The sequence below is a fragment of the Mastigoproctus giganteus genome, chromosome 2 (genome assembly GCF_048544385.1).
Source record: "Mastigoproctus giganteus isolate SK-2022 chromosome 2, ASM4854438v1, whole genome shotgun sequence".
In the NCBI taxonomy this organism is placed as follows: domain Eukaryota; kingdom Metazoa; phylum Arthropoda; class Arachnida; order Uropygi; family Thelyphonidae; genus Mastigoproctus; species Mastigoproctus giganteus.
This window is the reverse complement of record NC_143576.1, coordinates 36,195,143-36,219,847: the sequence shown is the minus strand read 5'-3', so window position 1 is coordinate 36,219,847 and position 24,705 is coordinate 36,195,143. Positions and strand designations below refer to the sequence as shown.

General features: G+C 39.1%; 1 protein-coding gene across 3 annotated transcripts in view; it reads right to left on the bottom strand.

Annotated features, from left to right (window-relative positions):
* Naa35 (N-alpha-acetyltransferase 35) overlaps positions 1–24,705 on the bottom strand; it is a 401,343-nt gene that overhangs the window by 63,764 nt on the left and 312,874 nt on the right. For all 3 annotated transcript variants that reach the window (XM_090368451.1, XM_090368454.1, XM_090368452.1), the window contains one exon: positions 21,611–21,696. In XM_090368451.1, the coding sequence (XP_090224577.1) occupies positions 21,611–21,696 (86 nt within the window). The remainder of the gene's footprint in view (positions 1–21,610; positions 21,697–24,705) is intronic.

The following is a 24,705-nucleotide window of genomic DNA, read 5'->3' as shown; positions in this document are numbered from 1 at the left end:
AGGCCTAAATGGATGTCAGATGAACTAATGAGACATATGGCAGAGAAGAAAAATGCATGGGATACATATAATTTAACACGTGACACAGTAGCCTATGATAGATATAAGCTGATCTGTAACCAAGTTACAAAGGAGATTAGGCAGGCGAAGACAGATTACGAGAAATCTTTGGCAAAGAATGCAAAGAAAAACAGCAAAGAGCTCTTTACTTATGTAAACTCTAGAAGGAAGGGGATGAATCAGATTGGTCCACTTGATATCGATGGTTCAACTGTTGATGATCCTGCTCAGGTAGCTAACAAACTAAATGAATATTTTGCATCGACATTCACATATGAGGGGTTATTCAGCGAGGGGAATGCCAGAGGTGTATTCAACTCTGGCAGTAAGCTAAATAATCTTGTAATAACTGAGAGTAAAGTGGAGGAGAAATTGTTGAAGATAAACACAAGAAAGACAACTGGGGTGGAATGGATCTATCCAGTTATATTAAAGGAGGCAGCAAAGGAAGTAAGCAATCCGTTAGCCATAATTATGAGAGCTTCCTTGGACTCAGGGGAGGTACCCATAGACTGGAGATGTGCAAATGTGACCCCAATTCACAAAGGAGGATCAAAGGCTGGCACAAGTAATTATAGACCTGTGAGTTTAACTTCTGTTCCAGGAAAATTAATGGAGGCCCTGGCTAAAGAAGCACTGCAGGATCATCTAGACAAGACTTCAGTTATAGCTCGGACACAGCATGGTTTTATTAAGGGAAAGTCTTGCCTGACCAATTTGATTGGATACTATGATGCAGTCACAAAAGAACTAGATGCAGGGAATAACTTTGATATTATATATTTGGATCTTAGAAAAGCTTTCGATACTGTTGCACATGGAAGACTGCTGCACAAATTGGAGCAGTGTGGCATTGGAGGCAAATTGCTGCTATAGATAAAGGGATGGTTGAGGGGGAGAAGACAGAGTGGTAATCAATGGACACTGCTCATCGTGGACTAATGTTATTAGTGGGGTCCTTCAGGGTTCAGTGTTGGGTCCATTATTGTTTTCTGTATTTATAAATGATATTAATGATGGTATATCAAGCTTAATGTCCAAGTTTGCAGACGATACAAAGGTTGGCAGGGTTTTTAAGGACACTATTGACGCTATGCTGCTGCAACAGGATCTGGAAAGGTTGGGCAGATGGGCTGAGAGGTGGCAAATGAAGTTTAACATTGACAAATGTAACGTACTACATATGGGAAACAGCAACCCCAGAGCAACGTATGAACTCTGTGGTACTACACTGACAGTGGTAGAGAATGAAAAGGAATTGGGGGTAATTGTGCAGGCAGATATGAAGTTCTCTGAGCAGTGCAGACAGGCTGCAAGAGTAGCTCATGGTGTCTTATCAACGATATACAGGAATTTTTCTAGCAAGGATAAGGAAGTGATTATTCCCTTGTATAAGGCAATGGTCAGGCCACACCTTAAGTACTGTAAACAGGTCTGGAGGCCTCATTTCAAGAAGGATGTAGAGCTACTGGAACGAGTACAGAGAAGGGCAACAAGATTAGTGAATGGAACAAAGGGTTGCCTTACGAAGAAAGGCTAAAGTTTTGCAAATTACAATGTCTGGAGACTAGGCACTGGCGAGGTGATCTGATAGAGGTGTATAAAGCCTTGAATGGTTTGAGCATGCTCAATGCCGACGGGATTCTTCCTCTTTCTCAGAATAATCACCTGATTGGGCATAAATTCAGATTGAGGAAAGACAGATGTAGGATAGATGTGTGGAAATTTGCTTTTAGCCAGCGGGTAGTTGGTTGGAGGAACAGACTTCCATCCCTTGTTGTGGAAGTTGATAGCCTAAATAAATTGAAGGCTCAGCTGGACAGGTATTTCGAACAAACGGAGGGGTGAAGTGGAAGTGTTTTTTTTTTTTTTTTTTTTGGCTGATGGTGCATAAGCTTGCGTTCTTGGATCATATGCCTCTACTAATGCTAATAGGTCTGTAATTACTCGTGTCACCCTTTGTGAATTGGGGACAAACTTGCACATCTCCAGTCCATGGGGACCTCCCCAGAGTCCAAGGAAGCTTTCAAAAATATGGCTAAGGGTTTGCTTACTTGCTTGGCTGCCTCCTTTAATATAACTGGATAGATCCCATCCACCCCAGGTGCCTTCCTTATGTTTAACTTCAACAATTTTCCTTCCACTTTGCTCTCAGTTATTACAAAATCATGTAGCTCCCTGTTAAGAGTTTGATAAACTATGGCATTCCCCTCCTTGAATAAATCCTCATGTGTGAATGTAGATGCAAAATTCTCATTAAGTTTATCAGCTATCTGAGCATGATCATCAATAGTCAAACCATCAATCTTAAATTAACCCCATGGGCTCACATTTGGTGAGTATGGGCTTGGCACACCCAGTGTCATGAGCTGGATATCATCATTCTTCTCTTTCTTGGTGATTCCCTTCTACTTTTGACTCTCTCTCTTTCTTTCTTTCTCTCTCTCTCTCTCTCTCTCTCTCTCTCTCTCTCTCTCTCTCTCTCTCTCAGGGTAATATGGGAAATTTATTTTTGGCTGGTGCAGCATAAGCCTCAGGCTTCCTTGCACCATGTAACTAATAATAATAATAATAAAATAAGTGGACCAATGTGATTCATCCCTTTCCTTCTAGAGTTTACGTAAGTAAATAACTCTTTGCTGTTTTTCTTTGCATCCTTTGCGAAAGATTTCTCGTATTCTGCCTTTGCTTGTCTATTCTTCTTTGTGACTTGATTACAGACTAGCTTATATCTGCCATAGTCTTCTGTGTCACCAGATAATTTATATGCATCTCATGCATTTTTCTTTTCTGCCACGAGCGGCATTAATTCATCTAATATCCATTTAAGTCTAAACCATGATTTAAGAAATCATGGTTTAGACTTAATTAAGAAATACCACACCAGTATTTCTTAATTGGTATAAAAAGCCTAGTAGTATCCAAGATTAAATCCTTGATCGCTTCTCACTTAGAATTTGTTGTTGGTAACATCATCAGTTGGTCCCACTGTATAGAATTTAAAAACTTGGAATCCATTGTAGTCACCTTTACAAAAGCAAAAACCCTTTCCCTTACCCCCTGATGGTAGTTACACCTTTAAGTAAATCCCACATCAGTACACTGCGATCACTGCCACCTAGTGGTTCCTTTATCTGCAGATTCTTAATGCATGAAGAATCACTGCTGATAATCAGATCAAGAGTATTACTCTCCCTCTGGTTGCCTCTCGAACATGTTGCTGAAGAAAACAGTCATCTAATAACTCCACAAAATCTTGCTAGTGTGCGAGTGACCATCCACAAGTTCCAGTCGATATCTGGGAAGTTAAAATCTCCCATTATAACACAATGTGATTTACTGGCCCACTCTATTTCTTTGCACAATTGTTCATTATACTCTTCAGATTCATTAGGCCTATAACACATACCAACTCTCATTTTTCCTATCCCAGTGCTTATGTCACCCATAGTGACTTAACATTGTATTGTCCAGAATGTCAATTTGATGTACTTCCTTAGATTTTGCATTTTTTTAACTAACAGCAAAACCCCTTCTCCCTTCCTGTCCATCCTTTCTGTACACATTGTACTGCTTATATCTATGTGGCACGACATCTCTGATTTACCAACAATATCCGCACTTGCATGTAGACACTAGAACCAACACTAGAAGTATATAAATAAATTTGATGAATTTAAAGTACTGGTCAAGACATCTACTTATTCCATGAAGACTTCCAGCAGTCCTTGAATCCCCAGCACCTTGCTTTCCAGGCTGCTGCTCATTCCAGTAGAAGCAGTGCAAGAATCACTTTCACCTCTACCTGTAGCTACTGTTAATATATTAGTTTGTTTCTAAACATTAGAAACTAATGTTTATATCAAATAAGTAATTTCTCAATCAACTTCTTATTTCTTTTACATTATTGTTATTTGGTTTTTAGGAGCATTAGCAACTAAGGCCATATTGCTCCGGGGATATGCGGTGGTCATTCCCTGACCTTTCTGCATCCTCCGTATTTGGTGGTCACGGGCTCGAACCCCGGTCTAATCAAGAAGCGTGTGCTACGCACTGCTGCTCCTGCCCACCTGGCTATGGAGGCGGCTTTCTTTTACGTGCTCGAAACTTTCATGATCTGATTTTTCAATTATACTATCATCTTTATGTATTCTTTTATTTCCAACTCCAATATTCTTTCCTTTTTGAAAAGACTCGCTCAATTTATCCTTCTTTGTCGGATTTTTCACTGACTTTTGCATAACTTTGTCTTTTTAGAGTGCTTTTGTGCACGAGTCTAGAGAACGCCTGTGTGAGACTAGAAAACGATGATGACCTTCCCTTCATAGGAGTTCTTGGTATGCTTTTTCCAGTAAAAACCTCAATTTCAGTTAACTCTTTGATCTGTGAAAATATTTCTTCATTAATTTTGTCCCTTTCATCATCCATTACATGGGATGTGGCTGACAGCAGTTCTTGGTCTTGAACGAGCCCATCAGGATTATGTTCACTTGAATTTCCAGACATGATCAGTAAGTTGTACATATAAAATGAGAACTAATTACAATTAAAATTTACAAATTAAACAAAAAAAAGTAACTATACTATATACAATATTTACAACTATTATATAATATGAAACTGTGCAAGGCCAAAGATTCCACTTTAATCAGTGACTCTACTATTTTCCCTGGAACAGAAGTTATTCATCTCACCTTTTGATTCCCCTTTGTGAATTGGGGATACATTTGCACATCTCCAGTCATTGGGGCCCTTCCCTACATCGAAAGTGGCCCTCATAATTATGGCTAAGGGTTTGCTTACTTCCTTTAATATAACTGGATAGATCCCATCCACCCCAGGTGCCTTTCTTATATTTAACTTCAACAATTTCTCGTCTACTTTGCACTCAGTTATTACAAAATCATTAAGCTCCCTGTTCGAGTTTAATAAGCTTCTGTCGTCCACTTCCCTACAGAATTCCTCGTGTGTGAATGCGGATGCAAAATACTCGTTCAGATTTTCAGCTATCCGAGCAGGATCATCAACACTTGAATCATCGATATCAAGTGAACCAACCCGATTCATCCCCTTCCTTCTAGAGTTTATATAAGTAAAGAAGATTTTACTCTTTTCCTTTGCATTCTTTGCCAAAGATTTCTCGTAATCTGCCTTTGCTTGCCTAACCTCCTTTGTGACTTGGTTACAGACTAGCTTAGATCTACCATAGGCTTTTGTGTCGCCTAATAATTTATATGTATCCCATGCCTTTTTCTTTTCTTCTCTGCCACGAGTCTCATTAGTTCATCTGACATCCATTTAGGCCTAAACCTTGACATTATTTCTTAATTGGTATGAAAGGCCTAGTAGCGTCCAAGATTATAAATCCTTGAAGGCTTCCCATTTAGAATTTGCTGTTGGTAACATCATCAGCTGGTCCAACTGTATAGAAATTAAAAACTCTCTGAGACCACTGTAGCCATCTTTACAAAAGCAGAATTCCTTTCCTTTACCTCTGATGTTGGTTATGCTTTTAAGTAAATCCCACATGAGAACACTGTGATCACTGCCACCTAGTGGTTCCTTTATCTGCAAATTCTTAATGCACAAATAATCACTGATGATAATCAGATCAAGAGTATTACTTAGTCTGGTTGCCTCTCAAACATGTTGGAGAAAACAATCATCCAGTAAATCCACAAAAGTCTTGCTAGCGTGCGAGTGACAATCCACAAGTTGAAGTCAATATCTGGGAAGTTAAAATCCACCATCATAAGACATTCTGATTTACTGGCTCACACTGGTTTAGTTGTTCATAATACTCATCAGCGTCATTAGGCCTATAACCCAATCCTGCCCTCATTTTTGTTTTCCCAATGCTTATTTCTTACGGAACTTTGCACTGTCCACCAATGTCAAATGGATGCACTTCCTTAGATTTTATATGTTTCTTCTCCCTTCCTATCCTTTCTGTACTCATTGTATTCCCCATATTCCAATTCTGCACTGCTTACACCCATGTGACACCATGTCTATGGTATCCCAACAATATTTGCCTTTGATGTCCTGACCAGCACTTCAAATTTATAAAATTTATTTACTGTATTCCTAGCATTGGTGTACATGCAAGTATACCAGCACCTGGTTTTTACCTTTAGTTACCCTAACACAGCCCATGTATTTACTTCTTCCATGATGACTCCCACCAGTCCCTGAAATCCCCCAGTACCTTGTTTTCCAGGGTGCTGCTCATTCCAATAAAGCAGTGCAAGAATCATTTCCACCTCTGCCTGTGGCTACTGTTAATCTGTTACTCAGTGAAACCCCTCAAGCTAGTAGTTTTCCGACCAACCTAACAACGGCTCGATGGCATCAGCAAATATTCTTGCACCTTTCTATTTAAGTGTATTTCATCCCTGTAGAAGCAATTACTCCTATTAACAAGCACAGACCATGGGAAAAATTCTACCCCACAAGCCTTGCACAATCCTCCAGGGCCAAACTGATTGACAAGGCTCTCATCATACACTCCCTCCTATCGTGTCTGGACAGGATTGCAGACACTTTCAAATTTAACCCTAACTCGTGAATTTTTTTTTCAACATTGACCTGTACTTGTTAAGTAAATCTGTTGATCTCTTACACTTAATGTCACTAGTGCCAACGTGTACAACAATATCACCTTTTGTGCCTTTAAAAGATGATATCTGCTCTACAATGTCAACAACTTTTGTCTCTGGCAGATATACCCTGATCCTATTTCACCGCTCCCTTTTGCACAATGTATTTTCCATTTTTCTGACAACCGAGTCACCAAGAATAACTAGTTCCTGTGGAACCAGTGCATTCTGCCCTGAAGACTGCCGCTGTGTTGCCACAAGAGTCAACTCTCGCATTGCTCAACTTCAACTTTTATCAATGCACAATGGCTTTAGGTTGTGACTTCCAGTCTTGTTTGCACAGAGTAACACAGTAATTCTCTCTTTGTTATAACGTAAGATCACTCATTGGTGAAGACAGGATATTAGAGCTGGAAAAGGAATTAGAAAATGTGAATTGGAATATCATCAGTTTGGCTGAAACAAGAAGAAGAAATGAATCACTTATAAGTTTATCAAGTGGAAATCTGCTGTACACCAATGGAAACAGTGAAAGGAGTGAAGGTGGAGTTGGGTTTCTGGTCCATAAAGATTTAAAAAACAACATTTTGAAATTCAAAAGTACATCAACAAGGTGTCAAGACTAATACTCAAGATTTCTAAGAGGTACAAGCTAAAGGTTATAATGATTTATGCACCAACATCAAGCCATAATGATGAAGAGGTTGAAGAAATGTAAACTGAAATTGAGAGTCTTCTAGATGAGCAGAAAACCCACTACACTATTATTATGGGGACTTCAATGCTAAGGTTGGAAAAAGACAAAACAGTGCAGAAAGAGGAACTATAGGAAATTTTGGAATTGGTGAAAGAAATGAAAGAGGTGAAAGACTTGTGGAATTTGCAGAATCTCAAGGACTGTCAGTAATGAACACTTTTTTCAAGAAAAAGGGTGGACATGGAAGAGTCCAAATGGATTAACAACTAATGAAATCGACTTCATCCTCACTAACAGAAGATATATTGTGAATGATGTTACGTCCTGAATAAGGTAAATGTTGGAAGTGATCACAGAATGGTAAGATGTACACTTGATATAGATGTAGGAAAGGAAAGGAAAAACCTGACTCGAGTAAATAATACAAAGGTCTTTGAGATAACACAAGAGGAGAAAAAGCAGTATGTACTGGAACTTAAGAACAAGTTTGAGCTTCTGCAGACTGCTCAGGACCAAGATATCGACGAGGAATATTAGAACTTTCTGAAAGTGATAAAGCCCAAGAGACCTATAGGGAAAAAGAAATCCAAATAAGAAAAAATTAGTCAAGAAACACTTGTTATGATGAACTGAAGGTGAAAAATGAAGAGAAAGATAAACACTGACAAGGAAAAAATTGAGTATACTGAGTTATGCAAAGCCATTAGAAAGAGACTCAGAGAGGACATAAGAAGATTTAAAACAAGAAAAGTAGAACAAGCATTAAAGGAAAACAAAGGATTTAAATCAGCAGCCATGAGCAGTAATACAGAAAGACAAATGATACTGAAACTGAAGAATAGCGATGGTGTACTTATAAACAGCAGAGAAGGCATAATTCAAATAGCAGAAGACTACTATAGAGAATTATACAAGGAGCGAGGGAATGATGCCAGCAGGGGGGAAGATGGATTGCAAAGTAGCAACACATACGACATACCCGATATTCTTCCTGATGAGGTAGAACATGCATTGAAGAAAATGAAGAATCAGAAAGCCCCGGGGGAAGATGAAGTTACTGTAGAGTTGTTAAAATTGGGAGGAAGAGACATAACATAAAAACTAGCAAGGCTCTTCACAAAGTGCATTCGAAAAGGTGTGACGCCTAAGCAGTGGACTAATGCAATCATAGTTTTGCTGCATAAGAAAGGAGATAAATCAGAAATTGGAAATTACAGACCAATTAGCTTGTTATCCCACATCTACAAGTTGTTCACAAGGGTCATTACTAAGAGATTAGAAAGAATACTTGATGAGAATCAACCGAAAGAGCAAGCTGGCTTTAGGACAGGATTCTCAACTATGGATCACCTTCACGTAATATCGCAGCTAATGGAGAAAGCAAATGAACATAAAACACCATTATGCCCGGCATTTGTGGATTATGAAAAGGCATTTGACTCCATACAGCATAAGGCAATGTTTCGGGCACTGGAAAGACAATGCATAGATATCCCACATATTATGATTTTGAAGAAAATATATGAGAGTGCTACCTCCTTTATTAGACTAGCCAAAGACAGTAGGAAATTTAAAATCGTGAAAGGAGTTCGACAAGGAGACACAATATCTCCGAAGCTGTTTACTGCTGCCCTTGAGGAAGCTTTCAGAAGATTAGACTGGTCGCAGAAAGGAGTCAATGTGAACGGAGAATACCTAAACTATTTACGATTTGCAGATGACATTGTGGTAATAAGCCACGATCCCAAAGGATTAGAGGAAAATCTTAATCAGTTTTGCACAGTTAGTAAGGATTTTGGACTAAAGATGAATATGGCTAAAACAAAAGTAATGATGAACAAGTATGCCACAGAAAGGGAAATAATGATTGAAGGAGCAGTAATTGAAAAGGTGGAGTCATATACTTATCTGGGACAAGTTATTAGCTGTAATAATGATAAATGGCTGGAAGTCAAGAGAACAATAAATTTTGGATGGATAGCATTCAGGAAATATAGTCACATACTGAAGAGCAATATCCCAGTTTGTCTGAAACGTAAAATAATGAACCAATGTATACTCCCCACTTATGGAAGTGAAATTGGGCACTCACCAAAAGAATGGAAGAGAAGCTGAGAACTACACAGCGAAGAATGGAACAAATTATATTGGGAATCAGACTGTTAGATAAGAAGAGAAACACATGGATTAGGCAGCAAACTCAAGTAAAGGACATTCTTATCAAAACTAAAGAACTAAAATGGTCTTGGGCAGGACACATAGCTCGAAGACATGATGACAGATGGACTAAGAAAATAACAGAATGGTACCCAAGAGGAGCTAGAAGAAAACCTGGAAGACAAAGGCGGAGATGGATAGATGAAATTCATGAGTTTTTGAGTAGTAAATGGATGGCCAGTGCTCAAAACAGAAGGAACTGGAAAGTTGCTGGAGAGGCCTTCATCCTGCAGTGGATTGAAAATGGCTGATGATGATGATGCCTGCTTTGTTGGATGCTATTTTAACATCCAGTAATTTGTGGGAGAAATTTATAGTACATCACTGTTTTGTCACAATACAACTGTTCATCTGTGAATTCATCATCTTGAATCATATTATGCAGAAATTCAGGATATGCTTCTGCTGCTGTAATGTCACCAAAGGCAGATTTGCCTAGAAGACTTAACTGGGATATCCTATGATGGGCTTTCCTTTTCCAAAGACACCGTTCAGAAGCTTTAGATGTGTCATCATCTTTGGCAAGTAGCTTATGAAAATTAAGTGCTTGTGCTGTAAAAATTACCCCATTTATTGTTATGCCTTTACTAAGCTTATGTAGAAATCACTTGTACAAGCATTGTTCCACATCAGTGTTTTCACCACGTTTTTTTTCTTTGGAGGCCTACTTCATCTACTATGGAGTCTTTGAATGAATGCAATTTTTCTTCCTCTTTCATCCAACTGAAGATCGTCCTTTCTGGAATTCCACTCTAGCAAAATATACTGTATTTTGTTTTGCCATTCTTAACTCTTTAGATAATCTTTAACTTTTCTTCAATTGTACAATTTTTTCTTTTGGTGGCCATTACTTCTATCCTAGTGATTTACTAATTTTGCCATGTATTTCATTTTGATGCCGTAGAATTTATCATGTTTTGAGAAAACTAAATCAAAACAAACTGACCAGCCTATCATAGTGACGTCACATGATTTGTCCATAAATCAGTTCTCAGTTAATGTATATTTTTGTCTAGTTTAACCCTTAACAGTTTTTGCTATCCTAAGTGTAACTTCTAGTAGCAGAAAAAATGTCATGTGCTGTTGTTTACAAAAACTTACTTTATAACTAATGTAATGCACTTGACGAACGGTAGCAGTACTCCCTTCCAGAAGTGGTTGCTTGTTGTTAGCATTTCACTGATATACCCTTTTATTATATCTCTAGTTGAGGGGAGAAACTGGTTGTCTACAGTAATTAGTCTTTGATGAGTCCTGTTGTTTATAAAAAAATTACTCTGCCACTGAACATATCAGAGTGAATATACAGCCAATTTTTAGATAATTGCCCCCTATTGGAATAAAAAGTAGACTATTCTCTGAATAGTCTACTTTTTATTCCAATAAAAAGTAGACTATTCAGTGGTAGATCTTGTAACGAACCAGTTGTCTCAAATTTCTTAATCATCAACTTTTTGGGAGATTTGATGATACCTGCAGTATGAAGAGTGCATTTTTTTCAAGGTTGCACTGTTCTAATAAATGTTATTTTATTTATATATAAAAAAAAATCAAAAAAAGTCAGTAAACAATTAACGAATTGGGATTTCAGTGAATTTTTGACGTATGGTAACAAGATCAGCACAGAAATGCATAGAATTACATGGGGTTTTCTGAAAGAATGTCAAAATTATTTCCAAATATGTCTACCAGGCAGCACTTGATCTGTAATACCACAAAGCACCTCATTATAGTAAATGTTCAATGTGGTGGCCTTCCTTGTCGAGCGCTGCCTGAAGACGAGTAACGACATTATGGACAGCATGAAACAGCATTTCTGGAGGTATTATTGATACCTGCCATTGTATAGAGTCTTTTAGCATTGCCAATGACGTTGGGTGCTCTCTGTAAACCCGTGACTTCAGGTAGCCCCATAACCAAAATTTGCAGTGTCAGGTTTGGAGACCTTGGTGGCCATTCATGCTGAAAGTGACGGCTTATCAAATGCTCTCTCCAAACGCTGAGAGTAACAGTTGTTTCACAGGAGAAGCAATGTGGGGTGGTGCTTCATCCTGCATGAATGTCACAACATTCAAAGCTTGCGTTTCCCCCAGGCTAGGGATAATGCAGTTTCATAACAGATCAGCATAACACTGACCTGTGACAGTGACAGTTTCAAAACCAGAGCCACTGATTTCCTGAAAGAGAAATGCCCCTATAACAAAAGAAGAGGCGAATCCACGCCACACTGCTACTTTTGACTGATGCAACGGAGTTTCCGTGTAAGCTCAAGGGTTTTCCGTCGCCCAAATTCTGCAATTGTGTGTGTGTTTACAGTGCCATTGAGAGTAAAATGGGCTTCATCCATTCACAAAACATTTGACAGCCAGTTGTCACATTCTTCAATTCGCTGAAAGAACCATAACGCAAATGCTTCCCGCTTTGCAAAATCGGGTCGCCTAAGTTCTCGAAGGTGTTGAATTTTATAAGGATATCTACAGAGGACTACTCTTAGTGCTTTCCACACACTCCCATATGGGACGCCAGTTCGACGTGAAACTTCACGAGAGCTTGCATCTCCATGTGATGATGCCATTAGAGTATCCATGTCTTCCACAACTGCAGCCTCATTTGTAGTACATGTTGATGGTCTTCCATTTCATGGACGATCTTGTAACGAACCAGTTGTCTCAAATTTCTTAATCATCATCTTTAGTCCTGCAACAGTCATTGGTCCTTTACCACGTTGCATACCCTTCAGCTGATGGAAAGATCACAAAGCTGCAGTTGCAGATTCAGTGTTAAGGTAATAACATTTCACCAACAGTGCTTTATCCGGTAATGATAACTTGACCGCTTAGCTTCTTTTCTTTCCCAAAAGTTCAGCCCCGAGTGCCAAGCAATTTCCTCTGATATATATAGTGTGCTATTTCTAAGCGACAAAGTTTAATTTTATTTCTAGTGTCGTTTTCTCTTTTGTTTACCTAAAGTGGTTCTGTGCTTCAAGTGTTAAAGTAAAAACCAAGAAAGGAAAACTACCTTTCTTTTTTCAGAGTATATATATTAATTACTAACAAGCTACTAAACTTTACAACCGCTTGGTCACTGGTGGCACTGCTCCTGCCTCCACGTGGCAGGGCTGGTAACCTGGGAGAAGAAAGCCACTCTCCCAGGGCGAAAAGGAGCAAACATGGAATTTGACAATTTCCCTCCAATTGAGCCTTGGTGCTCATGTCCTAAATCAAATGATAATGACCATGACACATCAATGTCGAAAAGACTGAGGACTGACACAGAGCAAAAGGAATGTCCATCTTTCCTTATCTTCCACTCCTTGTCAAACAAATGCATGAGTACACTCTCCCCGTTTCTGATACAGAAATGTTTGGAAAGCACAGCAGGTTCACCTAAAATGGTGAAAAGACTTAGATCGGGTGATTTACTAATTGAAAGTGAGCCGTAAGCAATCAGAGACTCTGCTGAATCTCTCAGCCTTTGGTGGTATTCCCGTGCAAGTTACCCCACATGCAATACTAAATGCCTCCAGAGGGGTCATTCACTGAGTGGGATTTGATCAATGTCACAGAAGATGAATTAGTCCAAGAATTAAAAGAACAAAAAGTCACACATGCTAAGCAGATTATGATCAGAAAAGATGGCCAGCTTGTTCCAACGTGGAACATCATCCTTACGTTTGGCACACCAAATTTACCATCGACTGTTAAAGCCAGCTAGCTCAATTGCCGTATAAGACCCTACATTCATAAGCCCATCAGATGTTATAAGTGTCAAAAGTTTGGACACTCTCAGACCGTCTGTCGAGGGGATGCAGTGTGCCCAAACTGTGGTTCAAAATCCCACGCACAAACAGAATGTGATGCTGAAACACCACATTGTCTAAACTGTCAAGGCCAACACTCCGCCTATTCAAAGTCCTGTGAACTGTGGAAAACAGGAAAAAAGATCCAAAGAAGCAAATTATGCTTACTACACCTACGCAGCAGCAACAAATAAATATCAGTCAGCAGTCACTCAAACTGACGTGTCAGTTCCCCCATCCACGTCTATTGCAGACCGGGCTAGAGAAATACTCTCAACCTCAAGCAATCTACTAAGGAACAGCATGTGATAGATAGTGCCAACAACACACCAATTACAGTACCGCAAACTGCTTTGCAGTCTTTCTCAGAAACCATAAAAACTAAAACAGTAGTCCCAATGCAGAAAAGTCGGCAAAATGTAACAAATATGGATACAAATGAAAACATCAACCCGGATGAGCCAATCTTAGATCTGTACACAGAAGACGATATGGACACAGCACGTCCTATCTTCTCGAAAAAAGAAAGAATAAAATTGGAGAGACAAAAACAGACTGGACTTAAAAAGTAGACTAAATCAAACACAACCGCTAAAAACAAATAATGGATCACATCATCCATTATTTGTTTTTAGGTCTACGTAGTAATATCGATGATATCCATGACCTAATTCAACAGTATAGTCCGGTAAGCATATGTTTGCAAGAAACTAATTTACCTCCGCAAGTAATTCCAAAAATCAAGAACTATACTGTATATCAGCATAATATAAATAACAATACCACCGTGCGTGGAGGTGTGGCCATTCTAGTAAACTCAAGAGTCTCTACTAAATACATTCCTATTCAATCTACCTATCACCAAACAAAGAATATACTTATAATGACCTAGAAGTACTTCTGCTACAGATCCCTCCTCCATTTTGTTTATTTGGAGATTTTAATGCACACCACCCAATCTGGGGCTCCCCACATACAGACAGACGAGGAAAAGTTCTGGAATCGCTGCTTGACAAACACAATCTAACACTGCTGAATACTGGTGCTGATACTTACATTCATTTCTCCAATAGAACAACTACAGCTATAGACTTGACAATCTGCTCTCCAACATTGTATCCACTCATCCGCTGGACAATTCTGGACAATCCGCTAAACAGTGACCATTATCCGATAATTTGTGAAATCCAAACAACTAGAATCCCTCAGGCAAATAATTCCCGCTCAAAATGGAAATTTTCCAAGGCCGATTGGAAGTTATTTGCTTTCAGTATCTCATTCAGTGATGAAATTATCAAATTCCATCGATGATGCCACACAGCACATCATATCTCAGATTCTGAATGCCGCGACCAAGGCCATACCAAAAATCCGTACTGGTTCGTTTTAAACATGCCAATCTTTGGTGGAGTGAAGTGTGCCAACTTGCCAAAAAAGAGAAAAACAGGGCATGGAACCTGTTTCATAAACACACAACTACTGAGAACCTTATAAATTTCAATAAAACTGAAAGCAAAAGCGCAATTTGTAAGGAAAAAGGCAAAAAAAGATTCTTGGATCCAGTTTTTCTCTACTATAATGAAGAACACAAACAGGAGAATAAGCTGGAATAAAATAAAAAAAAAAACTAAATGGCAGATTTCTCCCAGTATCCTCTCCAATACTGAGATGGAATGGACAAGATTTATCATCTCCAGTTGAAATAGCTAATGCTCTGGCAGAAAACTTTGCCAAAATCTCAGATACAGCTGCATATGAACCATCTTTTCAGCAACTTAAAAGAAGGACTGAGCAAAGCAAATTAAATTTCAGTACAAGAATCATCATCATCATCAGCCATTTTCAATCCACTGCAGGATGAAGGCCTCTCCAGAAACTTTCCAGTTCCTTCTGTTTTGAGCACTGGCCATCCATTTACTACTCAAAAACTCATGAATTTCATCTATCCATCTCCGCCTTTGTCTTCCAGGTTTTCTTCTAGCTCCTCTTGGGTACCATTCTGTTATTTTCTTAGTCCATCTGTCATCATGTCTTCGAGCTATGTGTCCTGCCCAAGACCATTTTAGTTCTTTAGTTTTGATAAGAATGTCCTTTACTTGAGTTTTCTGCCTAATCCATGTGTTTTTCTTCTTATCTAACAGTCTGATTCCCAAAATAATTCGTTCCATTCTTCGCTGTGTAGTTCTTAGCTTCTCTTCCATTCTTTTGGTGAGTGCCCAAGTTTCACTTCCATAAGTCATGGTGGGGAGTATACATTGATTCATTATTTTACGTTTCAGACAAATTGGGATATTGCTCTTCAGTATGTGACTATATTTCCTGAATGCTGTCCATCCAAAATTTATTCTTCTCTTAACTTCCAGCCATTTATAATTATTACAGCTAATAACTTGTCCCAGATAAGTATATGACTCCACCTTTTCAATTACTGCTCCTTCAATCATTATTTCCCTTTCCGTGGCATACTTGTTCATCATTACTTTTGTTTTAGCCATATTCATCTTTAGTCCAAAATCCTTACTAACTGTGCATAACTGATTAAGATTTTCCTCTAATTCTTTGGGATCGTGGCTTATGACCACAATGTCATCTGCAAATTGTAAATGGTTTAGGTACTCTCCGTTCACATTGACTCCTTTCTGCGACCAGTCTAATCTTCTGAAGGCTTCCTCAAGGGCAGCAGTAAACAGCTTCGGAGATATTGTGTCTCCTTGTCGAACTCCTTTCTCGATTTTAAATTTGCTACTGTCTTTGTCTAGTCTAATAAAGGATGTAGCACTCTCTAAGGCACCTGGGGTGGATGGGATCTATCCAGTTATATTAAAGGAGGCAGCAAAGGAAGAATGCAAACCCCTAGCCATAATTATGAGAGCTTCTTTGGACTCAGGGGAGGTACCCATAGACTGGAGATGTGCAAATGTAACCCCAATTCACAAAGGAGGATCAAAGGCTGACACAAGTAATTATAGACCTGTTAGTTTAACTTCTGTTCCAGGTAAATTAATGGAGGCACTCGTTAAAGAAGCACTGCAGGATCATCTAGACAAGAATTCAGTTATAGCTCAGACGCAGCATGGTTTTGTTAAGGGCAGGTCTTGCCTGACCAATTTGATTGGATACTATGATGTAGTCACAAAAGAACTGGATGCAGGGAATAACTTTGATATTATATATTTGGATCTTAGGAAGGCTTTTGATACTGTTGCACATGGAAGACTGCTGCACAAATTGGAGCAGTGTGGCATTGGAGGCAAATTGCTGCTATGGATAAGGGGATGGTTGAGTGGCAGAAGACAGAGAGTGGTAATCAATGGACACTGCTCAACGTGGACTAATGTTATTAGTGGAGTTCCTCAAGGTTCAGTGTTGGGTCCATTGTTGTTTTCGGTGTTTATGAATGATATTGATGATGGGATATCAAGTTTAATGTTTAAGTTTGCAGATGATACAAAGGTTGGCAGGGTCGTTAAGGACACTACTGACGCTATGCTGCTGCAACAGGATCTGGAAAGGTTGAACAGATGGGCTGAGAGGTGGCAAATGAAGTTTAACATTGACAAATGTAAAGTACTACATATGGGTAACAGTAACCCCAGAGCAATGTATCAACTCTGCGGTACTACACTGACAGTGGTGGAGAATGAAAAGGACCTGGGGGTAATTGTGCAGGCAGATATGAAGTTCTCTGAGCAGTGCAGACGAGCTGCAAGAGTAGCTCATGGTGTCTTGTCAATGATATACAGGAATATTTCTAGCAGGGATAAGGAGGTGATTATTCCCTTGTATAAGGCAATGGTTAGGCCACATCTTGAGTACTGTATACAGGTCTGGAGGCCTCATTTCAAGAAGGATGTAGAGCTGCTGGAACGGGTACAGAGAAGGGCAACAAGATTAGTAAATGGAACAAAGGGTTGCTCTTACGAAGAAAGGCTTAAGTTTTGCAAATTACAGAGTCTGGAGACTAGGCACCGGCGAGGTGATCTGATAGAGGTGTATAAGGCTTTGAATGGTTTGAGCATGCTCAATACCAATGGGATTCTTCATCTTTCTCAGAATAATCACCTCAGAGGGCATAAATTCAAATTGAGGAAGGACGGATGTCGGATAGATGTGCGGAAATTTGCCTTTGGCCAGCGGGTGGTTGGTTGGTGGAACCGACTTCCATCACTTGTTGTTGAAGTTGATAGCCTAAACAAATTTAAAGCTCAACTGGACAGGTATTTCGAACGAACGGAGGGGTGAAATGGGAGAGGGTTTTTTTTTTTTTTTTTTTGGCTGATGCTGAATAAGCTTGCTTTCTTGCATCATATGCCTCTACTAATGCTAATGCTAATGCTAATATATTTTCTTCAAAATCATAATATATGGAGTATCTATGCCTTGTCTTTCCAGTGCCCAAAACATTGCCTTATGCTGTATGGAGTCAAATGCCTTTTCATAATCCACAAACGCCAGGCATAATGGTGTTTTATATTCATTTGCTTTCTCCATTAGCTGTGATATTACGTGAAGGTGATCCATAGTTGAGAATCCTGTCCTAAAGCCAGCTTGCTCTTTCGGTTGATTCTCATCAAGTATTCTTTCTAATCTGTTAGTAATGACCCTTGTGAACAACTTGTAGATATGGGATAACAAGCTAATTGGTCTATAATTTCCAATTTCTGATTTATCTCCTTTCTTATGCAGCAAAACTATGATTGCATTATTCCACTGCTTAGGCATCACACCTTTTCTAATGCACTTTGTGAAAAGCCTTGCCAGTTTTTGTGTTATGTCTCTTCCTCCCAATTTTAACAACTCTACAGTAACTTCATCTTCTCCCGGGGCTTTCCGATTCTTCATTTTCTTCAATGCATGTTCTACCTCATCAGGAAGAATATCGGGTATGTCGTATGTGTTGCTACTTTGCAATCCATCTTCCCCACTGCTGGTATCATTCCCTCGCTCCTTGTATAATTCTCTATAGTAGTCTTCTGCTATTTGAATTATGCCTTCTCTGCTGTTTATAAGTACACCATCGCTATTCTTCAGTTTCAGTATCATTTGTCTTTCTGTATTACTCATGGCTGCTGATTTAAATCCTTTGTTTTCCCTTAATGCTTGTTCTACTTTTCTTGTGTTAAATCTTCTTATGTCCTCTCTGAGTCTCTTTCTAATGGCTTTGCATAACTCAGTATACTCAATTTTCTCCCTGTCAGTGTTTTTCTTGCTCTTCATTTGTCGTCTTTGGTTCATCATGACAAGTGTTTCTTGACTAATTTTTTCTTCTTTGGATTTCTGTTTCCCTATAGGTTTCTTGGGCTACAAGAATAGCACTCCCATATAATCAACCCTTTACAACGTTGGAGCTACAGGATGCTCTAAACAATTCAAGAAATGGGGCATCAGGACCTGATGGTCTTTATTACCTCATGTTGCAACACCTATACAAAAGGCACTACTAAATTCTCTATTGCTTTTTCTGAATCAGGTCTTCTCCAAAAGCTATTATCCTCGCTCATGGTGTCATTCAACAGTGCTAGCATTTCCAAACCCTGGGAAAGATCAGACGAATCCATGCAACTATAGACTGATATCCCTTACCAGCTGCTTGGGCAAGATATTGGAAAAGATGGTACATAATAGACTTGTATGGTACATAGCATCCCACTCAGTCATCAGTTGTAATCAATACTGCTTCTGCAAAAACCGATCCACATTAGACCTTATGGTGAAAGCTGAGTGTAACATACGGAACGCCTTTATTTGAAAAGAACATCTTGTCATGGTGTGCCTGGATATCGAAAAAGCCTTTGATACCACCTGGCTCTATGGTATTCTGCAAGTTTGTTTGTTTGTTATTTGGTTTTTAGGAGCATTAGCAACTAAGGCCATATTGCTCCGGGAATATGCGGTGGTCATTCCCTGACCTTTCTGCATCCTCTGTATTTGGTGGTGACGGGCTCGAACCCCGGTCTAATCAAGAAGCGTGTGCTACGTACTGCTGCTCCTTCCCACCTGGCTATGGAGGTGCCTATATTCTGAAAGACCTGTATTCCATAGGACTCAGAGGTCGACTCCCAATGATCATAGAGAGTTACCTTAAAAATAGAATTTTTCAAGTGAGTTATCGTAATGCTGTTTCACAAGCTCTTATTCAAAGAGAAGGTGTACCACAGGGATCGGTACTCAGCGCTACCCTCTTTGCTCTTAGGATAAACAATTTAGTGCAGAGCATTTTGGGTAACATAGAAATCTATCTTTATGCTGATGATCTTGCAATATCTTGCCATTTACAGAATGTGTTCCATTGAACGACTTTGAACGACATTGAACGACATTGAACAGAATCCACAGCTATGGAAATCTAGTTTCCGCTCAAACAGACACGAAGAGGTTGTGCTTGCCAAAGCACATATAGGTCATACCCATCTTACACATCAATATTTATTGCGAGGAAATAATCCACCACTGTGCTTCAACACTAACCGTAAAGCATATTCTTATAGAGTGCACTCACTATCAGTATGCCAGAACCACATCATTCTGATCCCTATCTAATTTAAACGAACCTCTTCAAATTAGACATATTATTAGGGACAATTCCAATTTACCTGAGGTTTTCCACTATCTAAAACAGATTAATATATTTATGCTCATATAAACCTTTTTATTAATCCGTACAATGTCTCTCCACAGGAACAGGCGCAATATGGGCAAAGTAGCTCTTGCGCCAATAAAACAAAAAACAAAAAACTAACAACCACCCAAATGTTCACTAAACTGCTTAGCTGTTGTTCTTGTAGTGCCTTTATAGCAGACACTTGCGCAACGTCATTCAGGTACAGTGCCACCTGGTGGACATATTTGGAACTAATTTTGACATTCTTTTGTTAAAAACCTCAAGTAATTCTATGCATTTCTGCACTAATCTCGTTACCATATGTCAAAAATTCACCGAAATACCGATTCTTTGTTTACTGACTTTTGGATCACCCTGTATATTAAATCATTCAATTACATTGTTATATGTAGTTAAAGGAAATCAGAATGGAAACAATTTTGATGTGATGCAAAAATTTGACAAAAGCCTCTGGGATGCAACATGACACCCACTTTGGAAAACTGCTTGTTTAGCTTCATTTCTGATTTTTCAAACTGGTTCTATAATTTGTCCTTTTTTTTGCATCAGGAGGTGGGCCACTAGTGGAAGACACTGTTGGTTGGCTACCCCTGATCCAAACTTACAATTACTAAGCTCTGTTCACTGTAACTTTAATCCTGACAAACAAATATATATCACTTGAGTGTAGCTCTCATTAGTTAGTTTGCTTAAAACACTGTATTACTCAGCAAATGGCTAATGTGAGCATTACTCAATGATGCAGATTTGTGTATGTTAGGAATAAAGCTACAATGAACAGAGTTTAGATGCTCATTTTTAACACATTGTAAATGTTAGTTTCAGTGTTGATTATAATATTAAATCAGATTTATTTTGCTGGAAACAAAATTGATCGTTATTCATCAGCAATTTAGTTTCAAAACTGAACCGAAGTCACCCATGTGTCATATATATCTAGTGTTTTTCTTATACAATTGGTGATGGAGAATGGTTGATAATTTTTTTAGTAACTGATCCTCTCCTGATTTAGGAATAGCTCATGCAAACTGTCTGCAATATGAATGCATTCAGCGTTTTTACAAGAAATCTTGACAGCTGAGGCAAAGTTGAAAAATTCTAATATGAACCAACATATAGCATAACTCTTACAGTACCAATCACAGCAATAAGAAAGATAAGATGCCTCTATTTATTTTTATATTCCTTTACTTTTGGGAAAATCTGCTTCATGGTCACTGCTACTAAATATGAAATCTTTTCAACAACTATTTTGCTTTAGAAGTAGGTGAAATTTAATCACAGACACTACATTTTAATAACTGACTTTTAAAACTGTTGACATACTACTTCAATGGATATATCTGACCTGTATGTGTGCAAAATCTCTAGCTCTCATATTTATATCACTTGAATTGATATACTATCATCACATGCTTTTCTAAGAAAATGTATATCCACTTTTGCATTCATAGTTATGGTATGATTGCAGCCTATTGTTATACAAAATAGGAGAAAGTGATATCTAAATACTTTCATTACAAATAAATAACATGAATTAAAAATCCACTATTGAAAACTAAGTATTAAGAAAATCTGCATAAAAAAAAAAAAAAAAAAAAACCACACACACTAACCTGCTCGTGTCTCTTGCTCAACCAGAAAGCTGTCAGCACGAGTCAAAGCTGAAACCATCCATCCATATAAAAATTCATAAAGGTACCTTATAAAATAAATTTTTTGTAATGCAATACACAACTTCATAAATTTGGCAACCAAAATCCAGCACTTTTTTAAAAATTTAATTTAAAACAGAAATGATAAAATAATCAAAAAATTATTCTGAAATCCAACACTTTTAATTGCTACTGCTTTAAAAATGCAAATTATATATAATTTGTTGTAATCTCTGTGACGTATGGTTCTTATTGGTTGTTTCTAATCAGAATTCAAACTGCACAGAAAATCACATTAGTCTCTTGTGCACTTGTTTATCAATTGTGGCTCAGCTTAGCTCAAGTGGTTGCTGATATAGTAGTAGCATGTGATGCAAGAAAGCATGTGTATGAGCTTATGCAGCATCAGCCAAAAAAAAATCACACCATTCCTTCCAAATGCCTGTCCAGTTCCTCCTTAAATTTATTTAACCTATCAACTTCCACAACGACAGATGGAAGTTTGTTCCAGCAAATAACCACCCGCTGGCTAAAGGCAAATTTCTGCACATCTATTCTACACCTGTCCTTTCTTAATTTGAATTTATGCCCCCTTAGGTTCGTAATCTGAACAAGTGGAAGGATCCCATCAGAATTCAGCGTGTTCAACCCATTCAAGGCCTTATACACCTCAATCAGATCACCACGCAGGTGCCTAGTCTCCAGCCACTGCAATTTGTAGAACTTAAGCCTCTCTTGGTAAGAGGATCCCTTCATTCCCCTCACCAATCTTGTTGCCCTTCTCTGTACACGCTCAAGTAAATCTACATCCTTCCTAAAATGAGGCCTCCAGACCTGTATGCAGTACTCAAGGCGTGGCATGACCATTGCCTTATACATAGGGACAATCACCTCCTTTTCCCTGCTAGCAAAATTCCTATATATCATTGACAAAACCCCATGACCTGCCATGGCAGCCTGTCTGCATTGCTCAGAAAACTTCATATCTGACTGCACAATTACTCCCAGGTCTTTTTTATTTTCTACCACCTTAAGTAAAAGTGTAAAGTGTGTTTAGGGTCAAACGGCACCAGGGGTTTCCCCCATCTCCGCGTTGCTTTCATTGTGAGTGAACCAGTTCGCTGGGAAATGCCAGAGATTTAAAAGTGTATGGATATTGTATATGTGTAATGTCATGTACCGTTGTTCATCTGGTCGTTTAGCCGCTGGACCCCTACTGAGGCCCAACGTTGCCCCACTTTCGCCCCGTGGAGGCAGACCAGGAAACACCAGTAGACTAAGATTTACTCTGGCAGGTCCTGCCGCTTAATTTCCTGAGATTTCGGCGGCTAGGACCTAAAAAAAAAAATATATATATGTATAAAAAAAAAAAAAAAATAATAATAAAATAAAAAGAGGAAATGAAAGTTAAAAAATAAACTAAGATATATATATATATATATATTTTTTTTTTTTTTTTTATTATTTTTATTTTTTTTTATTTTGGTAAATTCTATGGGGAATAACGCTAAATTTTTGAAACGCCGAGTGTATGGGCGAAAAACGTAATTTGGAGATAATTAAATCAATTCCGATGTGTAGGGCATTCGCTTGCGTATGTGCAGGTAGAGTGGGTGGGGAGACTGAAGTCTGGGGGGGAAAAGACAGAAGTATGGAATCGAGAGAGGAGGCAACTCCAAGTCACAGTGGGGCATGCCCATGCCCCACCAGAAGGGAAAGTGGGAATGGTGAGAGGGGGATGAGACAGTAAGACCGTCTTCCCCCCCCACCGGGGATATGGGTATTAAAGATGAAGGAGGCTAGGGTGCCCTCTTCAATTCGCCAAATGGCGTTTGGCAGCTGTGCTGCGTTAAGTCTCTTTTCTTCAATATTGAGCCGGTTTCAGTCCAGTCGCTCATGGGGTAAGCTCCATCCTTGTGTTTTTCACTCACTTGTCTCAAGGTTTTTCTCTGTAGTAACTCTGTTGGATAGTATTTTATGGTCTTGTACAGTTTAACTTGTGGTGATATTTCTTCAGACACGATTTATGGTAATTAGCAGTTTTCTCCTCTCGAAGAGGTCCTGCGCATATTGAGAAAGTGCTCTGTATTCCTCTTCTGTGTCAATGAAGTGGGATTCCAGTCCTTTCGGAAGGTAGTGTATCTTTGTGATCAGGATGCCTCTGAGATCTTCGTATTCTGGGCAGTCGTAGACCAAGTGGTTCCAGTTCTCGATCTCCCCACATGTGCAGTTGGGGTCCTCAACAAGGCAGAACCCGAGCAGCTTCTCCTTAAAGGGACCATGACCAGTAAGGAGCGAAGTCAAATGCTTCCCCGGAAAGTACCAGGCTGGTTGCTTGGGATATATTTTGCTGAGGTTGGGAAGGAATTTTCTTGTGATTTCTCCTTTTGTTGTATCGGTCCATCTTTGTTGCCACTCCCGAAGTAGGTAAGCCTGTAATCGGACTTTTTCTGTTTTTGTACTACTCGCTGGGTCAATTATGAAATCCTGGAAGGTGGCAGCAACCCCCCTGGCATGCAGGAAGAGCAAGCCAGCTTTTACAGTCTCCAAATCGAGGGGGAGCGCTCCAGCAAGCACCTGCAACGCTGGTGTGCTTACTGTTCTGCATGCTCGTGTGGTTGTTAGTAAAATGGTCCTTTGTATCGTATCCAGAGTTCTCCTATTGACTGCAAGCGTCGTTTTGCTGTACCACACTGCAGCAGCATAAGTTATCGCAGGGATGAAGGTTGCCTTATAATACAACATTAGTGCTGTTTTTTTTAATCCCCAGCCTTTTCTCGTAACCCTCGCCACCAGTGCCGAGTAACGTCTTATCTTCGTCCTTATATATTGTAGGTGAGGTTGAAAGGATAAGTTTTTGTCTAGGATAACTCCTAGATATTTCATTTGGTTGGCAAGTTTAATGGTCACACCTTCTATTTTAATTTGGGGTGGGCGCCGTATTTGCAGGGTTCCTTTTAGTAGAATAGATGTGGTTTTCGTCGGTGAAATTTTTAACTGGTTTCTTGTAGCCCAATTTTGTATTTTCTGCAGAGCTTGGTTTGCGGTAGTTTCCA